The sequence below is a fragment of the Heteronotia binoei genome, chromosome 10 (genome assembly GCF_032191835.1).
Source record: "Heteronotia binoei isolate CCM8104 ecotype False Entrance Well chromosome 10, APGP_CSIRO_Hbin_v1, whole genome shotgun sequence".
Classification (NCBI taxonomy): Eukaryota; Metazoa; Chordata; class Lepidosauria; order Squamata; family Gekkonidae; genus Heteronotia; species Heteronotia binoei.
Genome location: NC_083232.1, coordinates 21,765,047 through 21,788,358, shown reverse-complemented (window position 1 = coordinate 21,788,358; position 23,312 = coordinate 21,765,047). Strand labels below are relative to the sequence as shown.

Sequence of the window (23,312 nt, the reverse complement as noted above, 5' to 3'; positions counted from 1 at the left end):
TCAAACTTTTTAAACAGGGGGCCAGTTCACTGTCCCTCAGACTGTCGGAGGGCCGGACTGCCGTTACTGTACAAGGCCGCGGGCCGTCAGTTCTCCGTCTTCTGCATCTCTCTCCCTTCCCCACACCACACACCCCGGCCTGGGAACTCACCTCACCTCGGTATCACCTCACACTCTGTCTCCACCGCCTCAGCCCAGTGCCGGAAGTGTGCGTTGCTAACGCGAGTTTAGGTCGAACATCACTTCCGGTCTGATTTTTTCATAACCCAGCGGTCCGCATAAACGTCCTCAGCAGGTCGCATCTGGCCCGCGGGCTGTAGTTTGAGGACCCCTGTTCTAGGCTGATCCTGCATTGAGAAGGGGGTTGGGCTAGATGGCCTGTATGGCCCCTTCCAGCTCTGGGATTCTATGAGTCTATGTACAGCCTTCAGGGCAAAGGAGAAGCTGAGGTTTGTCCTTGCCTTCCTCTTCAGTCTTCCTTGGTGGTCTCCCATCCCAGTAATGACCCTGCGTAGCTTCCAAGAGCTGATGAGTTTGGGCTATGCCATGCTGCCTTCCCTCCCCTATGTATCTTTAACAGGGGCTTAGTGTGTGCTGATGGGCAAATGAAGCTTTCAGTGACATACAGTTAAATAATATCCAGTTTAGTAGTAGAAGAAGAGATTGGATTTATACCTCGCTCTTCAGTACCTGAAGGAGTCTCCGAGCAGCTTACAGTCTCTTTTCCTTTCCCCTCCTCATAACAGACACTCTGTGAGGTAGGTGGGACCAAGAGAGCTCTCCAAGAATTGGTCTTGAGCAGAACAGCTCTGAGAAAACTTGTGGCTGAGCCAAGGTCACACCAGCAGGTGCATGTGGAGGAGTGGGAAATCAAACCTCGTTCTTCCCCACACTTAACCACTACACCAAACTGGCTCTTAAGTTTAGCCTCTATTATAGTAACAAGGCATCTTTTTTCTCCAGGCAGTTGTCAACCCTGGCTGGATGTGGTAAAGAATGGAATGGAATGCCATTTCAGGGAATATCAAGGGTCAGCCAAAAGGGTCAGTCACAGGTCTTGTTCCTTCTGAATTTCCTTTTGGAGCAGCTGTGTGGGATGGGCTCACGATGCGGGGGAAATATGATTTTTAAAACTTTTTTTCCTGTTCCTTTTTAAAAAATAAAATCCCCCCTTGTTGCTAATTGCTTAGTAGAGGAACTGGAAAGCCCCCATACATTTTGTTGGGGTGGGGGGAAGGGGGCTATCATCTCTAGGGGTTGGGGATTGGGTAGAATTTTCCTTAGGAACATTTCACAGGGGAAGAAGGTCCCAGATCAAGTCCCCCTTGATCATCTGTTACTGCTAATGGATTCTTGAGAGTCGATCATGGATCTCCAACTTGTCCTCCAGTTGACCTCTTTGGAAGCATATTCCTCTTTGGGAACATTTTCACATGTGATATTCAAAAGTGCTTTTGAGCTTCTCTCATGCTGTGAGTAACCTGCATGGGTGTGGATAACATAGTGTAGGAAAGCGATTTTCCAGTCAAAGGCATATTCTGGCCAAAGCAATGGTTACAGTTTTGTTCTGCAATTGGAAGTTTAAGCCAATGTTAGGGAATCCTGGTGCAGAATGATCCCTAAACTCAGGGGTCATTTTGTAGAAAAACAAGTGGTGGAGTTCATCCCGGGATTGTTATGCAGCTGCACCTATTATTCAATGGACAAGGTGGGAAGGAGGAGGTGGAACTCTCAGAAAGGTTCAGGAGCTGCCCTCCTGTGAGCTTCTGCTGAATCCAAGGCCTGCCTAAACATAAAATAGCCTCTACAGGTGCCTGGCTGTTTCTCTGCAGACCCCTAAACCCCCTAAATGGTTTGCAAGAGCTTTCTTGCTAGATTTTTCCCCTCTTCTCTCCTGTATTTCCTCTGGGACTGCATTCAAACATCTTTTCAAGCTGACTTTTTCTGAATGTGCACAAACTCGTGTACTCTCATGCACATGTGTACGCTTTGCTCTCCTTTCTCCCCTTCCCTTTCTTCTTGGATTGCAGTGAAGGAACTCTGATTTAAAACTAGTTCTGGTTACCTGTGATGTATGAATGCAAGTGTACGGATTAACCCTGAATTCCCCCCCCCCGCCCCCAACCAGGCCTCTGCACCTGATTAAACCCTGTTTGGAAGCCCAGTTTGGGAGAGGGGTAATGTTTAATTAAGAACCCCATGGTGCAGAGTGGTAAAACTGCAGTACTGCAGTCCAAGCTCTCTGCTCATGACCTGAGTTCGATCCCAGTGGAAACTGGTTCAGACAGCCAGCTCAAGGTTCACTCAGCCTTCCATCCTTCTGAGGTTGGTGAGTACCCAGCTTGCTGGGGATAAAGTGTAGATGACTGGGGAAGGCAATGGCAAACCACCCCGTTTAAAAAGTCTGCCGTGAAAACGTTGTGATGCAACGTCACCCCAGAGTTGGAAACGACTGGTGCTTGCACAGGAGATTACCTTTACTTTTTAAAGTGCTGTTTAATCTGCCCACTTGCATTCATTAGACACAGGTAATCAAGGGTTTTCAACCAGGATTCCTTCAAAGTGGGAAGACCAAGGCACACATGTGGCAGTGAGCTAGGTTTGTACACATCCAGACATAATGTCAGTTTGATTTGGTGTATGAATGCATCCTATGGCTCTCTGGTCTGGGTTGTGTACGTGATCCTCTCTGCACAGCAACTTTGTAAGCTATTTTGCATTGGCAGAGAGTAATTAGTCTAAGGTCACTGACAGCACAATCCTATGCAAATACGAAACCAGGCACCCGCTCTTTTCCTTGACAAGATCCAGAAAAATGCATTTCATTTGCTAAAATCAACCATGAAGTTGAGGGAAGGCTTAGCCCCTTGCACACTGAAGCCACAGCCCGAACGAGGATTCTGATTGGCTGCGATTTGCATTCAGTGAGTTCTTAAGAAAAAAGATCTAAGGCTTTTAGAATCAGTAAATTTAGGCTGGAGTCTCTCTGAAGGCAGCAGGAAAGAGGAGGGCCCAACTTGAGATGGGTTGACTCAGTTAAGAAAGCCAGGCCTCTCAGTTTGCAAGATCTGAGCAATGCTGTTGGCCACAGGGCATTTTGGAAGCCATGAATTCATAGGACTACTCTGAGTTGGAAGTGATTTGATGGCACTCCACACATACACACACTTCTGCATTGGTGTGGGTTTGGTGGCTGAGTGGGGATTTAAAGTCAGGTCTTTCTGGTCCTACTCTAGCACTCTAACCACCACATCACGCTACCTTTCCTCACCAACCACTTCTGTCACTTGAAGTGCTCTTCCAGTTCTTTTTACCTAATGTTTAAAAATTAATTTGTTTTTGGTCTTTCCTGTACTTGTCATTCTTGTTATGGAATACTTTTAAATATTTGAAAACTGCTTGCAAGATCTTCCATTATCTTCTTTTCCATACGCAACAAGCCCTTTCAGCTTTCCTTGTGTCTTTTAGGTTTTTCACCATGTGGGTACTTCTGTTTTTGCCACCTTTCCAGTTTGGTGTAGTGGTCAAGTTTGTGAACTCTTATCTGGGAGAAAGGGGTTTGATTCGCCACTCCTCCACATGCAGCTGCTGATGTGACCTTGAGTCAGTTATAACTCTCTCAAGAGCAGGAGTCAAGTGCGCCTTTAAGACCAACCAAGTTTTATTCAGAACGTAAGCTTTCGTGTGCTCTCTAAACACACTTCATCAAACAAGCTGATCAGGCATTGTGGGCTGAAATACATGCAATTTGTTGATTAAGAGAGCAAATTAGCTGTGGTCACATGGTGAAACAGTGTGGCTTGGCCATTTGGTCTGGATAGCCATAAAAGGTAATAAAGTTTCCTGCCAGTTGGTGTTCCTGCAAATCTAGGTAAATAACAAAAGGACCTGTATTTCCTAGTTGTAGTCCACCTAATATGCAGCTACAACTAGGAAATACAGGTCCTTTTGTTATTTACCTAGATTTGCAGAAACACCAACTGGCAGGAAACCTTATTACCTTTTATGGCTATCCAGACCAAATGGCCAAGCCACGCTGTTTCACCATGTGACCACAGCTAGTTTGCTCTCTTAATCAACAAACTGCATGTATTTCAACGCACAATACCTGATCCGCTCGTCTGATGAAGTGTGCTTAGAGAGCACACGAAAGCTTACGTTCTGAATAAAACTTGGTTGGTCTTAAAGGTGCCATTGACCCCTGCTTTATTCAACTGCTTCAGACCAACATGGCTGCCCACTTGGATCTCTCGAGCAGTTTCTGTCAGAGTTCTCTTAGCCCCATCTACCTCCCAGGGTGTCTGTTGTGGGGAGGGGAAGAGAAAGGGTAGTGAAGGGTGGGGTATAAATCCAGTCTCCTCCTCCTCCTCCCATTTGTACTACCAAGGTGATGTTTTGTACTCAAGCTGTTTTGCTAAGCCCTGTCAGACAGGTTAAAAGTCGCATTACAACAATGTTCTTCGGAGCTCACTGAATGCAGATTGCAGCCAATCAGAGTCCTCTTTCAGGCTGTGGCTTCGGAGGAGGGCAGTGTGTGATGGGGGTAAACTTTTCCACAACCTCATGGTTGGTTTTGCCAATTAAAATGTACCCTTCTGAATCTTGTCAAGAAAAAGAGAATGTGCCTGGCTTCATACTGTTTGCTTTTCCAGGGCTGCTAATGGCTTATGGAGTGTGTTGATGGTGGTTTTAATTAGCAAAACCACGTGGTGAAACTCCTTTTATCTCCACACCTTGACCTAAACTTGAGACCCAGGCAACTGTTTCCTTGCTTAAAATGCTGGAAGGATCACAGGTCTCAACAGCTTCTTGTCACGTTACACCTTGATAGGAGACCAATGGAGTGTAGCAACAGAGTCTCAGTTTATTACTGTTTAAGATAATCTTACACATCTTGTCTCCTATTTTGACATATTTATTAATACACTGTTCCTCCCCCCAATTAAATTCAAACAAATGGTGACTTAATGACTGTATACACTTAGCTTGTTAGTGCTGTTTGGCCTTTGCATACGTCAAAACATCTTCATTAAGTTGTTAGCTAGTTTGCTGTTCACCTATGTAAAGGCATCTGTCTCTGTATATGAACTGTTAACTTTCATTTCATGTATCCAAGGAAGTGTGTGTGTGTGCACATGGAAGCTCATATCTTGAATAAAACTTTGTTGATCTTAAGGGTGCCTCTGGACTCTAACTTTGTTCTCTTGCTTCAGACCAACACAGCTGCCCACCAATATTCCGTCTAAGCTGTGGAGTCTTGTGAGCAAAAAATTCTACTTTGTGAGCTACTGGCATTGAAGTTGTGATCTACTGCATAAATGAGCTGACTCTGGGACAATTTTTCTTGAACTGAGACAAAAATACGTGAACAAGAGGCTAAAAAACTGTGAGCTTGCTCACACTAATTCTGCTTAGAGGGAACATTGTTGCCCACCTGGATCTATCTTACACCAACTGAGTTTCAGGAAGGCACCAAGGATGAAAACATGCTCCTTTTTCTCTGGGCAAAGTCTGGAATATTGAAAAGTATCACATCAAAGCTTGTATTGTACTACTCTGTTCAGGAAAGTTTGAATCTTTCCTTCTTTGTGCCTCTTCTATCAGAGGGAGGGTCCTTAGGACAGAGTCCAAAACTGCACTGGTGGGATCAGAGCCACTTTGTCAACAAAGAGATGAATAGTCCTAAAAATTTAAATTGTGAATGCAAAGACTTTTCCTTGGTTACAATAGAACTGAGGCCTGTTGTCAAAGAGCTGAGACTAGCCAAAATTCCTTATGGAATGCACATCTATGTCTGCCACATCTAATGCATGGGTGAAATGTCCCAAAGCCTTAATTTATAAGTAGCTGAGGGCGAGGAGAAGAATCATTCTCTTCCCCCCCCCCCACTTATTGAAGGAAATGGAACTGTTTGGCACACTCGGGACACTTAAAACTACCATGGAATGTTTTAAGTGTCTCAGTGTGCCAAACAGTGTGCTAAGATTTAGGAGTGTGGAATTGGACAGTGTGGATTACTTTTGTGATTTATTATGTTGCTGGATGATAGTCATCCATAGAGCAAGATTCAGATAATTTTTGTGCTATCGACACAACAGAACGGACCTTCAACAAAAGAGACACAGACCAGAAGTTTTCTGTTTCTTTTTAACTTTCTACCCTGAAGAAGGCCGGAGGCCATCCTTCAACGTGGAATCACAGGACAGGCACGTAGACAGTTTCAGCCCAGACCCTGGCACTCCCCTTGAAGTAACCCAGATAGCAAGACTTGAAAGGAGGTTGTGACTGAACCCTTGGGCAGCCAAGTATTGACTGTACTGGGCTAGACAGACCTATGATAGACTACCATAGAAGACAGATCCTTACTTGCTTAAATTATCATATGGCTGTCTCTGAACAAGAGAGTGTTGTAGGCAACTATCTCTCATGTTCCTTTGTGGGTTTTTTTATATTTTAACCTTTTATTAGTTTTAAGTATAAGAAAGAGGGTTCAGAAAAAAAAGAAAGGGGCAAAACAGAAAAGACAAAGGAAAAGCAAAAAATATATCAGTTACCTTTCTACAACAAAACAAGATGCCAAATTTCTTCTACCTGCAAGTCTTTAGGCTTTAACCAAATGTTACCATTACATTCTACAGTATTTATAGCTTTTTAAACTGTTATATAGTTCTAATATCTATAGTATAAATCTGAACTATTTATCTTTAATGCAAAACATTTATCCAAAAGCAAAAAAAACAAAGCGAAAAAAGAGAGAACAAAACTGGCTGAATGATTTTAAAAATATTAAAAATAAACATAAATAGGTAAGATGGATATATACTTTATGTCTATAATAGTAATTTGCTTGTTTCCAACCACAGCTAAAAACAAAAGCACGTTACTTTATCTATGTCAATATGGACAAATTAAAAAATTAGAAATCAAGAGCAGATCTTGTCACTATATAATATCTGTATTCTCTACATTAATATAGATTGAGTATAACCAACTATTTATCTAAATTAATTGTTCAAAACTTATTTGAGAGCTTTTGGAGACTCTATTTCCAACTATCATGTTATTTTAAAAAAGAGGAGAATTGGTACAGCATAACAACCTCATCCCCCGTGTTCCTTTGTGTTTTTATGGAAGAATGAAGGTGCTGATTTATATTTAGACACTGCTTGTCTTCCCACTGGGAACTGAAAGCAGCTTACAACATTCTTCCTGTCTCCATTTTATCTTCATGACAACCCCATAAGCAGTAGACAAGTGCACCTTTAAAACAACTAAGTTTTATTGAGAATGTAAGCTATCGTATGCTTTTAAGCAGACTTCATCAGACAAAATAGGAATGGCAAGCAGCAATTCTTAATATGAGTTGGTCCGTAGAATCATTGGAATGTTTTTAGCAGATTAAAAGAATCACAAATAGGGATCTGTGTTTGTTAGTGTTCTGTGTTGCTTTGTTCTAACACTAACAAACACTGGTCCCTATTTGTGATTCTTATAATCTGCTAAAAACATTCCCATGATTCTACGTACCAACTCACTGCCCACTTATATTAAGAATTGCTGCTTGCCATTCCCATTTTGTCTGATGAAGTCTACTTAAGAGCATACGATAACTTACATTCTGAATAAAACTTAGTTGGTCTTAAAGGTGCACTTGTCTACTTTGTTCTACTGCTTCAGACCAACACGGCTCCCTACTGGGATCTAACCCCATAAGAGGTAAGTTGGGCTTGGGAGACAGCAGCCAACCCAGGGTCACCCAGGGCAGAGTGGGGATTCAAATGATCTGTCTCCCTGCTTGTAAACTTTACATTCCAACTGCTACCCCCCAAACTGGCTCTTAACTTTTGTTTGGGGAAACGGTTGCGCAATCTTGTAAGGAATCCACTCTCTTAGCCTCCGTGTCCTGTAGAGTAGAGATAGTAATCTGGATGCAACAACAAGGGCTTGGGTGTATGTACAGCAAAAAATGTGTAAAATTATGCATGCTGGCAGTGCTACATAAGCACTAAGTGTTGTTCATTTTTTGTAAAACTTCCCCATCTGGCCACTTGCAGGTGATTTTCACTTACCAACCAGACTAGCAGCTATTTTAAAACCATGTTCGTTACAAGCACTTCAGTCCTATGGGTAGCTGTGATTGTAGCATTCATCAAGGAATTGGGGTTACTGGAGTGTCACACAATGCCTGGTATTGCTCAGGATTCCGCTTAACTGCTTCATTGTCTTGCCTGGTTCCAAGCTGGTTGACATGGCCATGCAGATGAATCATCCCTATCAAATCTTGTTGCACAAAACACCTGGGTGCACAGTGTGTGTACAAAATTACAGCTCATGTCGTTCCTCAGACTGTCCCTTCGCTGCGCAGAGTAGGATCCTATTTAAGTCCAGAGGGATCTTTAAGACCAACACAGTTTAATTCTAGGTAAAGTTTATACTCGGAATTAACCTTTGTTGTGATCTTGAGAGCCAGTTTGGTGTAGTGGTTAAGTGTGCGGACTCTTATCTGGGAGAACTGGTTTGATTCCCCACTCCTCCACTTGCAGCTGCTGGAATGGCTTTGTGGGTTAGCCATAGCTCTCGCAGGGGTTGTCCTTGAAAGAGCAGCTTCTGTGAGAGCTCTCTCAGCCCCACCTACCTCACAGGGTGTCTGTTGTGCAGGAAAGAAGATAAAGGAGATTGTAAGTTGCTCTGAGTCTGATTCAGAGAGACGGACGGGGTATAAATCTGCAATTCTTCTTCTTCCTATTCAAGGTTCCACTGGACTCAGACTTTGTTCCGCTGCTTCAGACCAACACAGCTGTCCACCTGAATAATAGAATCCTGTGCATTTATTTCCCAGCTTAACAGACTGCATGATCAGACCTTCATGTACTTAGAAGTAGTTCGTGCGAATTATGAAATAGTTGTTTAATTCACGGATTGAGTGGAGATATACAAGAGGATCTCTGGCTTGTTCACTGCCCTGTCAGAAACCATTTATTATTAGCCAAACTTGCTAAATGGTGCATGTCAGGACTTTAGGATTCCTGCCAAATTGCTTCCTCTTGTATTTCTCCAAGTTACTTTTTTTATTAATCTCAAACTTTAATGACTGCAGTTCATCTAATTGCTTGTAACGGTATGCAGCACTGATCTGTATCGCCCACTTCACTGAAACAGTCTTTTCACCATTGCGAATCCCAGACCTTCCAGAGGGTAAATGTGATCTTCAGGGTCTGGCATGAGATCCCTCAGCATCTTAAGGCCCTCCATTTCTTTGCAAGCACATGGATGTTCGGCTGTTTCATTTGTTAGAATGTGAGCACTCTTACACAATGTGATGTGCAAAGAACATTCAGAAAAAGAGTCATGACCAGGGGTAGAATTCTAGCAGGAGCTCCTTTGCATATTAGGCCACGCAGCCCTGATGTAGCCAATCCTCCAAGAGCTTATAAAAAAGAGCCCTGTAGTTCTTGGAGAATTGGCTACATCAGGGTTGTGTGATCTAATATGCAAAGGAGCTCCTGCTAGAATTCCACTACTGGTTATGAACATCTTCTCATTTTTGGCCACAACTTTGAAATGTATCTTTTTAAAAAAAAATTCCTATTTTTGCTTTTAAAATATTGTTTATAGAACATTTAAACCATGTAATTTAGACATGGAAAAAGGGAAATATTTTTAGACAGTGTTCAACAAATGATTACATTGGGATTTATGGTTCACTGGCACTACACATAACTCTCTGTATCTAGCTCCATTATCAGCAATGCAAATAGGATATTGTACATTATATGTAGGGATAGGTACATAAGTGCTGTCAGGTCGCAACCAACTTATGGTGACCCCTACAAAGGGCTTTTGAAGAGAAGCAGAGGTGGTTTGCCATTGCTGTCCTCTGCAGAGCCTTCCTTGGTGGTCTCCCATCCAAGTACCAACCATGCTTAGCTTCTGAGATCTGACAAGATAGGGCTATTGCATGCCGCTTTCCCTCCCACTGGAAATTTGTGAGTCAAGAAGCACATGCAGTGCAATAAGGTGTCCTGAGGAACTGTATTTGTTATAGGTTAATGGAGTGTAACAACAGGGTGTCTGTTAATTACTCTCAGCATGCCACGATTAAGGATATGTCTGCCAATCCAATTTTGACATATTTATTTCCTTCACTATGTTCCCCTCACACACCTGGAATTAAACCCAAACAGATGGTAATGATTCATTATGCTAGATCCAGGTGGGCAGCCATGTTGGTCTGAAGCAGTTGAACAAAGCAGGAGTCAAGTCGCACCTTTAAGACCAACCGAGTTTTATTTAGAACGAGGGGATCAGGTATTCATTATGCTGTACGCTAATTTACTGCCCATCCTCTACCTATATGTATGGACCGGTAATCTCAGTTTCATTGTGTCTGAAGAAGTGTGTGCGCGCACGAAAGCTTATACCACTGGACTCAAACTTTGTATTGGTTGTAGTCAGTCTTCCTATCGTGGTCAAGTTGTTTTGTTTCCCCCTGGCAGTGTATTTGTGGAGAAATTTGGCAAGGCTTGTGGATCTAGAGGTATGATTTTATGGGGGGGAAGATCCCTGCTTCATACCTTCCGACGGACCCAGCAACTGAGTAAAGAGCATGTCTTTAGAGATTTTTAAAGAGAGAGAGCCATAGATTAGTGGTAGACAGCATGCTTTACAGGTAGAGGGCAGACTCTTGACAGATGGTCCACAGTGCATTGCTGTGGGGTGTGCGTATGCCCCCACTCCTCTGACATGTGCATTATTTAGGTGCCTGTACACACAACAGCCCCATTCTAGCAATCTTTGCCCATGCCCTGATTTTTTTCTTCCTGAGGAGAAAGAACTGTAGGAATCAGGGCATCAATATGTGCAGGGCTGAGCATTGAGCACCTATGTTAGATGCATGTGGTAGAGACGGGTAGCCCTTTCTGTGAGCTCACTCACCCTGTCTGATTTCCTGTGCGATAGTATAATATAGTGGGTTCGATGCAAGGAAGAGACACTGTAGCTGTGATCATAGCTCTTTTATTAAGTACAGCATGGGAAAGGCTGAACTCTAAGGCTGGAGAATGGGGCCAACTATATACACTTCAAGGTTCCTGTGCAAGGACGCCATTGGATCATTCAAACCAGCAGGGGGCCCATGATTGGAGCATTGTTCCTGAGTCCCCAAGCTCAGTCCCAAAGGCTCCAATGAGCCAGGCAGGAACACCATTAAATATATCTGACCCGCCCCGAGCCTGTTCTATGGGAAGGGCGGGCTAAAAATCGAATAAAAATAAATAAATAAAAACAACCTTAGTCCACATACACAACAGATAGAGTTTGTTTATGTGACTAAATCAGGTTTACTGGAGCCCTGCAGCAGTGAGATGGTGGCTATCGAATGGGCCCAACCGATAGGTCTGTGTCCCCAATCAGCATGCCCAACTGCCCTTGTAAATTGGAAGCGATGGCAAAGTTTCTTTTGCACTTGCTGATATCTTTGGAGATCTGGTCGCAATAACAGTGATGGTACTTCCTATTGTGAAGTTTAGGGTTCCGACTCACATTCTTTGGTAACAGCAGCCTGGCATGCAGAAATCCTTGCAATGTGAAAATTTTCCCAGCACCTCCTCACCCTGTCAGGAAAACACAGTGCAGAATATTGGCACAAAGGCAAGGACATAAATGCTGTGGATAAAATGAGCGATGAATCTTGTCTTATTTATGAATGAGGCAGCTGTTTATTGTTTGTTTGTTTATTTACTCTGCTTTATTTGAATCCTGCTGACAGAGTGGTGTTCCCAAAACAATGACTGTAACCTTTTTTTAAAAATTTCATAATTTTTAAAGGAGACCTAGAAAAGCAGTGAACCCAGGAGGAGAGAGGACAGAGGTTTGAACGAAAACTAAAAAAATAAATAAATCAACCAGTCTCCCTGGATGGCCCAGGCTAGCCCAAGTGCATCAGATCTTGAAAGCTAAGCTAACCTGGCCCTGGTTAGTATTTGGATGGGAGCAGGGGTGGAACTTTAGCTGGAGCTCCTTTGCATATTAGGCCACACACCCCTGGTGTAGCCAATCCTCCAAGAGCTTACAAAAAAGAGCCTTGTAAGCTCTTGGAGGATTGGCTGCATCAGGGGTGTGTGGCCTAATATGCAAAGGAGTTCCTGCTAGAATTCCATCCCTGGATGGGAGAAGTTCAAGGAATTCCAGGGTCAGTACACAGAGGCAGGCTGAGGCAAACTACTTCTTTTCATCTATTGCCTGGGGAACCCTACATAAGTTGACTGCACCTTATTGACTGCAATTTATAAGTCACATTATAAGTTGACTGCAGCTTTACACACACAGAGCGTCTTCCACAGGTGGGGAAGTATTTCCTCAGAACAAAAGAGATGAAACAGCAGACCAGGTAACCTTTGGTGCTCATCTTTGCCAGTTTCCTGACTGCTGGCTGTCTCTTGAACAACAGTTTCAGAGTGTAGACCTGTTGGTCTGCAAGGGAACAGCTAAATTTGAGTCCAGTAGCACCTTAGAGACTGACAAGATTTTGGAGGCGGGAGTATAAGCTTTTGAGAGTCATCTCCCTCTGGTTGCAATGGAGCCAGTGTACAACATGGGGGAACTCCTGCATCACTCTTCTCATTGCTGCTAAGCAGGGCTTTTTTTGTAGCAGGAACTCCTTTGCATATTAGGCCACACCTCCCTGATGTAGCCAGTCCTCCAAGAGCTTACAGTAGGCCCTGTACTAAGAGCCCTGTCAACTCTTGGAGGATTGGCTACATCGGGTGCGGCCTAATATGCAAATGAGTTCCTGTTACAAAAAAGCCCTGCTGCTAAGCAACAGTAACATGAGCCTTCACCTCTTGTTAAAGTCAAGTTGGCCACCTCTTACTGCGATACCTCAAGCCATGAACCAGCCCTGCCCTTCTGTCATCTGCTTCCAAATGTCAAAAGGAAAGGACATCACACTTGGGTTTCCTGTTAAAAAAAGTGGGAATAAACACCAAAGTGCTTAACAAATACTGAGCACTTTAGCGACAAAGGAGTCCTGGGCATTAAGTACTTAAGAACCAGTGTCGTACGGTGGGCAGGAAAGCGGACTGAGACTTTGGAGATGTTGCCAGCTCCCCCATTTTCATCTGCACAACACACACAGCCTGCACCGCCTGATTGTATGTTCTACCCACACAACATCATGAGCAAGTCCTACAAGGCACACAAAGAATATGAGGAGCAGAAAACTTTGCAGCAGTGAGTACACCTTGGGATGGCCACAGCAAATGGCTCCGAGGAGGCCTCTTCCTGAAAGTAATATTCACATGTTTGCAGGGGTGTGGCAACAGAGACACATGTTCAGATCCACCGCACAGCCTTAAAGCTCACTGGGTGACCTTGGACCGGTCATATGCTCTCAGCACAACCTCCATTGCCAAGTTGTGTTGTAAAGATCAAACAGAGGGAGTATATGCTGCTTGGATTAAAAGTGGAATAAATATGCCATGATGCTGTACAGAGTCCTTCAGAGTTTTGAAATGTTTAATTTTATGACTGTAAAAAACTTAGGTTTTATAATTGGAGGCTGCATTCTTTGCTGTCAAGCCCGTGTTCTAAGATGGGGTCCTTTGTTGATTTAACAGGTCAATGGTATTCACCCAGAATGCAGGCTTCAGCTGGAGATCCACGAAGAGGAAATGAAGTGCAAGGAAATGATAAAGAATTCTAGGAGAGCAGATTTTAAAGGTAAGGTATGCAAAGCAATGAGCGACAATCATGCATCCATGCACACTACGAGATTGATTGACTGATTGATTTTATCAAATTTATATCCCGCCCTCCCCTAACAGGCTCAGGGCAGCTAACTACAGTTAAAAGCCACATAGAATATTAAAAACAAAATGCAATAAAATCAATCCACACATTTTAACCATAAACTCCAAGATGCACGTTGATGTTCCTGAATATCTGTATTTGTCCAGTGGGACTGTCAGTGCTGTGGGACATTTGCTACCTCCCCTTAACTATTGAAGGCAAGCTTCAACATTTCATGACAGGATGTGGGATTGCTGTTTATATCATCTCTTGCCTGCTGTCTTACTAAAAGAACCTCCAAGATATTTCAAGTAACATTTGAGGCGGATAAAAACCCTTGCTTGTCAGAGTTTCCCCCATCTCCATCCTATTTACATTCTAATGCACTGTGATCTATATACACTCTAATGCACTGTGATCTATATATATTACTTTTTAATGCACTGAAATACATTTCCCCCTCCCCCCTTTCCAAAACATGCCACAAGAGACCACAAATGAAGCACAGTACAGTGCCAAAGGGTTCTTATCTCAGCCCTGGCCTGGATACCTCAGGCAAGCTCGATCTCAGAAGCTAAGCAGGGCTCACATTGGCAGGTATTTGGATGGGAGACATCCAAGGAATAGCAGAGCCAGGACACAGAGGCAGGTAGTAACTGATCTCTCTGAATGCCCTTGCCTCCCAGCCCCACTAGGGGTCACCAGAAGTCAGCCATGACCTCCAGACACACACACACACAGAGGCACACAAAATACACAAAAATTAATAATAATGGTTCTTATCTCACACAAAGGCTTTTTGAGGCTGGCCTGTATTAACAGAAGTTGTGGGTTAGAGCTTTCTCCTCCTTTCCGTACAAAGGAAGAGAAAGCCTGCTGAGGGTTCTGTCCCATGCACCTTTTCTTGGAAAGAAGGGTGAAGGTTCACAGCATGTATTTTACAGGAAGTAAGTCCTACTATATTCAGTATTATTGGATAAAAGTGCCTAGGATTGCCACTTGAGTTTGGAAGTGGTTGGCTATATGTTAGCTGGCTTTGGAGGCATGTGCTGTCAGGGTGGCCGAGGACCTGCCTACCTGAGGGACCGTCTTTCTCCATACGAGCCCCAGAGAGCACTGAGGTCAGTAGGAAAGAACAAGCTGACTATCCCTGGGCCAAAGGAGGCCAAATTGCAGAACACCCGCGCACGGGCCTTTTCCATCGCAGCTCCATGCCTATGGAACCAGCTCCCGGAAGAGGTGCGGGCCCTGCGGAGTCTTGACCAATTCCTCAGGGCCTGCAAGACCATCCTTTTTAGGGTTGCTTTTGCAGGTTGCTGATTAATGATCGCTAAACAAATGGATCCGCAAAAATGATTTCACCTCAGGGATCTTCGCTATCACGTAAACTGACAGAAATAGCGCCAGGAACATCGTTGTTACTGTCAAATTATGTTAAATGTGAATTTAGAATTGTTTTTGGATAATGTTGATTTTAAAGTCTTGTATAATTACTGTATTGTATATTTTATGGATGTTGTTAGCCGCCCTGAGCCTGCTTAGGCAGGGAGGGCGGGATATAAATAAAAATTTATTATTATTATTATTATAGGGTGGACAGTGTGTGTTCCAGCCAGTACTACTCCCCACCAGTGTTCCCTCTAAGCTGAGTTATTGTGAGCTGGCTCACAGGTTTTTAGCCTCCAGCTCACAAATTTTTGTCTTAGCTCAGGAAAAATGACCCCAGAGCACCCTGATTTATGCAGTAGCTCACAACTTTAATGCCAGTAGCTCACAACTTTAATGCCTGTAACTCACAAAGTAGAATTTTTGCTCACAAGACTCTGCAACTTACAGGGAACATTGCTCCCCACACATATTTTGTTTTCACCCTCAATCCTGCTGAATCTGATGGGATTTAATACTGCATAGGATCAGGTGGAGGAATTTCATCATTGTTCTGGAGTGGAATTCAAGAACATTGCAGGCTGAACTTTTTGTTCTTCAACAATATTGGACAAGAATCTTAAATTCTGTTGCTAAATTCTATCATGTTCATCAGGACTGAGGGTGAAAACAGACATACTGCCTAAGCCAGCTAACACGTCAAGGGAGCTGTAGAGAATGGGATACATGTGGGATACCACAGTACTTGGTGAATTTCTAAAGTTGTTTCCATCACTTTTACAAGGACAGTAGCCGAAAGCATGTTACAGCCTGGACTTGTTAATCCATCTCATTTAGAGACCAACTACACCTAGCAGGCATGTTTGGGTAATGGAAACGCGATGGCCTTTTCTTTTTAAAGGCCATTTAGGGATGAGACATTTAGGAACAGAGAAGCTACATGGGAGAGTCTCCTGACCACCTCGCCTCTGCTGTTTCTCTGCTCCCTGTAATCTCCTCCCAAAGTGGCTTTTGTTGCTGTTTAAAAAAGGCCATTAGGGGAGGGACAGTGGCTCAGTGGTAGAGCATCTGCTTGTAAGCAGAAGGTCCCAGGTTCAATACTCGGCATCTCCAACAAAAAAGGGTCCAGGCAAGTAGGCATGAAAAACCTCAGCTTGAGACCCTGGAGAGCTGCTGCCAGTCTGAGTAGACAAGACTGACTTTGATGGACCCAGGGTCTGATTCAGTATAAGGCAGCGTCATATGTTCATTAGAGGCTTGTATCATACAGTCTGACTCCCAGTTCTGGGCTGCCTTTAAATTTCATAAAACCCAGTTATACAGATTTGCTGGTGTTGTGCATGAGCATGGCTTGTTCACAGTGCTCTCACCCTCAGCTCCTCCTCTGCTTGTCATCCTGTTTGCAGAATTTGATGGAGTGCTGTGGTTTGAGCATGGTACAGTTTGTCTTGGAAACTCTATGGCCGTTTTCGCACTCACGTTTTACTGGCGCCACGACCCTCCTCACGCCGGCGAATCTGCATGGATTTCGCACCAGAAGCGCCGGCGCACCCAGAAGCGCCGGCTACTTCCGTCGCTAAGCCAGCGCAAACGTTTTCCTGCATCTTTGCGATTTCCGTTTGCGCTGGCTTAGCGACGGAAGTAGCCGGCGCTTCTGGGTGCGCCGGCGCTTCTGGTGCGAAATCCATGCAGATTCGCCGGCGTGAGGAGGGTCGTGGCGCCAGTAAAACGTGAGTGCGAAAACGGCCTATGAGCCAGACAGGACCGGATCTACATGTTTTTTGAGGGGGGGCAAAATTAAAAAATGGTGCCCCCTTACGGGCCATTCTATCTTATGGTCCCATAGAGTACAATGGACTTCATACCCAATTTGGCGCCCCCCCCCCTCTGTCGGCGCCCAGGGCAAGCACCCCCCCTCTACCCCCCCCCCCCAAATCCGGTCCTGGAGCCAGATGGGGAGAAAACTCCCACTTTCTGAGGAGCTTCCTTTCTCACCTCCAGGCAAAGTAGAAAAGAAGAAGAAAAATTGCAGATTTATACCCTGCCCTTCTCTCTGAATCAGAGACTAAGAGCGGCTTACAATCTCCTTTACCTCCCTCCCCACAACAGACACCCTGTGAGGTGGGTGGGGCTGAGAGAGCTCTTGAAGCAGCTGCCCTTTCAAGGACAACTCTTTCGAGAGCTATGGCTGACCCAAGGCCATTCCAGCAGGTGCAAGTGGAAGAGTGGAGAATCAAACCGGTTCTCCCAGGTAAGAGTCCACACACTTAACCACTACACCAAACTAAAAATGTGAGTCAACCAGGAACAAGGGGATGCCCAGGCACTGAGAACCAGCCAGCCCTGTAGCTAGAGGCCATGGGAGGAGGGGGCCACAGCGGAAGGGCCTATGGGGATGAGTGCAGAAAGCTGGAGAGGCTGCAGGCTATCCTCCCTCCTGCATGATTGAAAGAGCCTGCCAATCAGCTGATGAGCCCTTTAAAATGGTGTAACAGAGCAGTGACTGCTCCTGCAAGCCCCTCTCATGCAATTCAAATCACAAATGAGAGGTATCGCCCTGGGATGGGGGTGAAGGGCCCCCATATACTGTCAGGGGGCCAGGCCCCATGGGCCCCTTGTTAGCTACGGACCTGGAACCAGCTATGTTGGAGCCCTGTGCTGAGACACCAATGTGAAATCAGAATGCAGCCTTGGCTATGTTGTGAGCTGGTGTCACTCTCTCATTCTGGTTATCCTTTTCCAATCGTGAGCAGCAGGGTTTTTTTTTTTAATGACTTGGTACATTATGGAGCATAGGCCACACTTTTAGGAGAGGAAGGAAAACTTGTTTCCTCCTGATTTCCTTTTGCTGTCTTCACTTCTAAAATATTTTTTTCCAGTGCGGCTTGAAGCGCAAGACTATCGGAAAGCAAACAGAATGGTGACATTTTCCACAAGTCTGTGCCTTTCCCAAGGCCATCTGCTCCCTGAGTAAATAAGCCATCTTTCAGTCTTTGCAGTGGGTAGACAATAAAGACACCAAACAGCTTAAAAACATCTCCCCTGATGTAAAAGAATAGCGAATTGGTAGCGGTGAATTAAATTGTGGGTGGAAGCTGTGAGTCAGAACTAAAAAAGAACACTTTGTAGAATTTTTTTTTTTTTAATTGGCAAGGATATCTCTGTTTGGCCACGATTATATAAAGTTAATAGGAAGGCTGCAGCAGGAGCTGTTCCAGATCTGGAAGATGCTTGCAATGATAGAGAAGTATGGAGAAGGCTGAACTCGTCTCATTCTGCGCTGGCTGAATGGTTGAGCCTTCTGACGGGAGACCTGGGTTGTAGTCCCACCAGAGCCGTTTGCTAGCACCAGGATTGTACCTTGTTAAAGCCTGCTACTATATAGTGTCCCGTGGTTCCTTCTCCATTACTTTTTATCCTTCTTCCGGGTGACATAGGTGGTTTCCCTCTCCTCCATTTTATCCTTACAACGGGCCCTTTTTTTGCAGAAAAAGCCCAGCAGGAACTCATTTGCATATTAGGCCACACTCCCTGATTCCACCGTTGTTTCACACAGGACTATTTTGCAGAAAAAGCCTAGCAGGAACTCATTTGCATATTAGGCCACACTCCCTGATTCCACCGTTGTTTCACACAGGACTATTTTGCAGGAAAAGTCCAGCAGGAACTCATTTGCATATTAGGCCACACCCCCTGGTGGCAAGCCAGCCAGGATGTCAGAACTTAAGAACTTCAAACGGATCCCATACTTGGTTACAAAGCTAGGATTTTATTAGAGAGAACTAAGTACTGGAAGAGACGAGATAACAGTGATGGCGAGGGCCAGCACCAGGGCAGTTTTATACACTAAAGCAAACACATCACAAAGCCACAATTCACACCGTTACGAGCACATCTGTCTTCCCGCCATCCACTATCAGCGGGGAGGTTGCCTCCTCGCTCTGAAGGCCACACGGCTTGGCTTCAAAGGGCACCAGTGTGAGAATGTACAGAGACACACCATAATTCAGTCTACAGCCCTAAATATTTTGGATACCAGTAGGGCAAGGTTAATTGCTACATAGGCACTTGGGGTTATTAGGAGGTTACAACATGGAGTCAGTTTGGTTCAGTAATAATGCATACATAAGCAATACTGAGATTACAAGGCAAGTACTGGTTACAAGGCAGTAAAGCATCATCCATAGTTACAAGTTCTGACACAGGACTGCGTTCCTGCACATTCCTGCTAAAAAAACAAACAAACTTTATTTACAACGAGCCAGTGCAGTGGGTTTGGCTGAGTATGGTTGGTCCAGTGTCTCCCAACAGCTGCATGGGGATTTTAACCTCAGTTTCCCCAGTGTTAGTCTGGCACTGGGACCACTGCACCACCACAGTGGCTCTAGGACTACTGCATTGTTAAATTTTCTTCTCAGCCTGTAAATGCATCAAATCAGGGTTCCCCAATCTTTTTGAGGTTGCAGGCACCTTTGGAATTCTACAAGAGTGGTGGACGCAGAACAGCTGCCACAAAATGGTTGTTACAGGAGGAGGAGTCACCCACAAAATGGCTGCTGTAGCTGACCTTCAGTCAGACTGTGAATATACTTGTGCTGTGGTGACAGTTGCTGCCAAAGCAAAGTCTTCACAGCCAATTTAATCTCCAGTGACCAGTCAGAAGACATGCTGGGAAAAGCCTCACCTGTAGGGTTGCCAGCCCCCAGGTCCCAGCGGGGGGTTCCCTTGCTTTGGGGGCTTTGAGTCACTGGCAGCCAGCTGGCCAAGCGGGGGAAACTCCACCCTCAAACAGGGACGTCACTGCATAATGTCCTGAGTGCAGTGACATCACTTCCAGGTGATGTCATCCCTCTGGGAATGTCGCTTGGAGACACTCTGGTTTTCGGGCAAACTCTATGGTTTGAAGGCAAAAATCCCATAGAGTTTTGCCCAAAAACTAAAGCATCACATGTGATGTTGCTACTGTAATGACGTCACTTCTGGATGGAACACCCCTGAAATCCCACACCACAATGGCAAGGTGACCTGGCAACTCTCCTCTCCCTGCCCATTTGCTAGAAACACTTGGCAAGCACCTTAAAAGGTGTCATAGCGCACCATGGTGTCCACAGACACTGCTTTGGGGACCCCAGCATTAAGTTATCAAGGGGTTTACAAAGACATGTTTAAAACTTCTAGTATTCTTTCCTCTGAAGCAAACAGGCCCTAGAAAACACTACTGTAAATTTCCAGCTTCTGTACAGTTCTGTTTTAAACAATCAGCAGGAGTGAAGCCATGCAGCACTCCTATTGTAATGCACTATTTTTCATTATAATCATGGGCCGTAATAGTGGGAAGTGCTGACAGAATTATGGAAGGTATTAGTTTTAACCTCTCTTCCTTTCCTTGTTGCAAATTGGTTGCAGAAAGGCTCCACCAGCTGGAAGGGGCTATAGCTCAGTGGTACACCATCCGCCCTGCATGCAGAAGGTTGCTGGTTCAATCCCTGGCCTCTCCATTTAAATAGTTCAGGAAGGAGGTGATCTGAAAGACCTCTGCCTGAGACCCTGGAGAGTCTCTGCTGGTCAGAGAGAAGACAACCCAGACCAATGGGTTGAGCTGATTTAAGGCTGCTTCAAGCATAGTCTGTGCTGTGTTAGCCCAGGGGTGTTGAAGTCCTTTGTTATGAGGGCTGGATCTGTTATGAGGGCTGGATCAGACCTTGTTGGCCAGGCCATGTGTGTCGTAAAATGTAATTCCAGGTAGCGGAGATCTAAACTTTATAAAGGACACGAACACAAAGATTTTTAAAAAAAAACTTAAAGTAAAACATGCTTAAAACATTAGCACTTGTTGGTTTCAAAGGTGCTTTCTTTGTATCTCTCCTATGTGATTCAGGGAATTGAGCAAAGGAAGCCCTGACTCCTTCCCTCCTTCCCTAGGGGTCCAGGAGGGGGGGGGGAGCCTCAGCCAATAGAAGGAAGAGAGGCTGGACTGAGTAGCTCTTTTGTGCGATTGAGAGAGCCTGGAAAAGGAAACTATTCCTCCCCCCCCTTCCTCCCCAAAAGAGGACCCTCAGCCAGTGGAGAAAATAGAGGCTTTGCTCTGTAGCTCCTGTGCAATTGAGCAAGCCTGGCAAAGCAAGCTGTGATACAGAAGGAAGCAAGAGAGAGGGAGAAGAAAGCAGATGACAGCCAGTTGCTTGGGGGCCTGATTCGACCCCTAGGTTGCATGCTTGTGTTAGCCTTTTCCCACCTTGGCTGCCATTTAGTTGCTTCACAAGTAGAGTTTACTTGAAGCACTTTTTAAAATAGAGGAGCAATGGGCACATCTTATACATGCTTGCTTTTTAGGTCCCAAAGGTTATGTTACCACCTTCTCCAGTAATCTGAAATACAAACCTAACATTGGGTTTCCAGAACCTTTGTTTTTGGACAGAAAAAATTTCTTTAAGCCAAAAGTATGACGTAAAATGTGATGTCTTGGAACAATGAAGATGGGGAAGATCTGGAATGCTTTCTCTCGCTCTCTCTCTTTTTAAAAAGTAATTTAACCAGCTCTCAAGGAAATAACAACAATAAATAAAAAGGTTTGAGCTGGAAACAGAATATGGCATTAGCAGGCTTGAACGAGTTTCTGACTGAAGCGACACAGAAGAGCTGCATCAGTGAGCATTTTCGGAGGACGCTGAAAGTGCCAGGAAAGTAGGGCAAGGATTGTGACCCCCGCCTGCTCCCTAATGAGTTCTATTTATAGAATATGCAGATATTATTGTGGCTGAGCCAGTGATAAATTGTATCTTTTAATGGGGGTGGCTGGTTATACATTTTCAATGCTGATACAGCCACATTGCTCTTATGAATGAAAATTATCAATTAGCTTATATCAGGAGTCATTTTGTAGAAAAACAGGTGGTAGAGCTCATCCAGGGATGGTTATGCAGCTGCACATTAGTCAATGGACCAGGAGGTGGAACTCTCAGAAGGAGGAGGTGGGACTCTCAGAAAGGTTCAGGAGCTCTGCTCCTATGAGCTCCCACTGAATCTGAGACCTGGCTTATATCCAGAGCAAATTTCAAGGTCAGATTTTGGGCAGGGACTACAAAGCCTGGATCCAAAGGAAGTATCTTGGTGCTTTCATATGTGCATCCCGCTCCTTTGAAGCCTGATCCCTGGAAGGAAGTCCCACTGGATATACTCCCATCGGACTGCCACCATGAGAAGATGGAAGTGCTTGCCCATGGGAAATGAATTGGTTCTCTCCACTTGTATCTTAAACACTGGTTCAGGGGTGGAATTCTATCAGGAGCTCCTTTGCATATTAGGCCACACACCCCTGATGTAGCCAATCCTCCAAAAGCTTACAAAAAAGTGCTTTGTAAGCTCTTGGAGGATTGGCTACATCAGGGGTGTGCGGCCTAATATGCAAAGGAGCTCCTGCTAGAATTCCATCCCTGGATTTTCCTATTAAACCTTCCCATTCGCTCTTATGTACAAGGGAAATAGTGGTGCACTTAAATAATTTTAAACTCTGGTCTTAATGATCTTATGAGGACGCCTATGTATGGTAATGTGCACTTCTGATGTGAAGCTACAGTCTACTTTTGGATTCCCCAATTGTAAAGTTGTCCTGCAGAGTCTGACCCCGGCAGCACCACTGGCATTCTGTTTTGCCTTTTCAGCAGTTGCTTTGTGGCTGATTTTGCAGCACTATGACTCTGCAGGTCCAGGTAAGGCTGCTAGCTCCAGGTTGGGGAAATTCCTGGAAATCTGGGAGGTGGACCCCGGGCAGGATTGAATTTGGGGAAGGATGGGAGCTCAGTGGGGTACAGTGCCATAGTCTGTCCTTCAAAGCTGCCAGGGAAATTGATCTCTGTAGACAGGGGGTGAGTTGTAATTCCTGGAGACTCCATGTCCCTTCTGGAGGCTGGAGATCCGTGCCGCTTTCAGGCTGCTTTCAGTTTGGTTACAGTTCATCAGAGGGACTCTGGGGGAGCTGTGTCCTACATAAGAATGGCCCTAGATGAGGACCTTTTTCCATGTACCTCCTAAGTGCAACCTGGCTCTTGTAGGTAACTTGTTTTGACTAATAGATATGTATAGTTGGATCCTCTTGGTCCTCAACTTGCAGGTTTTTCAAGATGGTTCTTGAGAGGCAG

At 44.7% G+C, this 23,312-nt stretch overlaps 1 protein-coding gene across 1 annotated transcript in view; it reads left to right on the top strand.

Moving 5' to 3' along the window:
• Positions 1 to 23,312, top strand: part of VIPR2 (vasoactive intestinal peptide receptor 2) — an 80,085-nt gene that overhangs the window by 5,134 nt on the left and 51,639 nt on the right. The window contains exon 2 of the mRNA XM_060248122.1: positions 13,617 to 13,719. Within this exon, the coding sequence (XP_060104105.1) occupies positions 13,617 to 13,719 (103 nt within the window). The remainder of the gene's footprint in view (positions 1 to 13,616; positions 13,720 to 23,312) is intronic.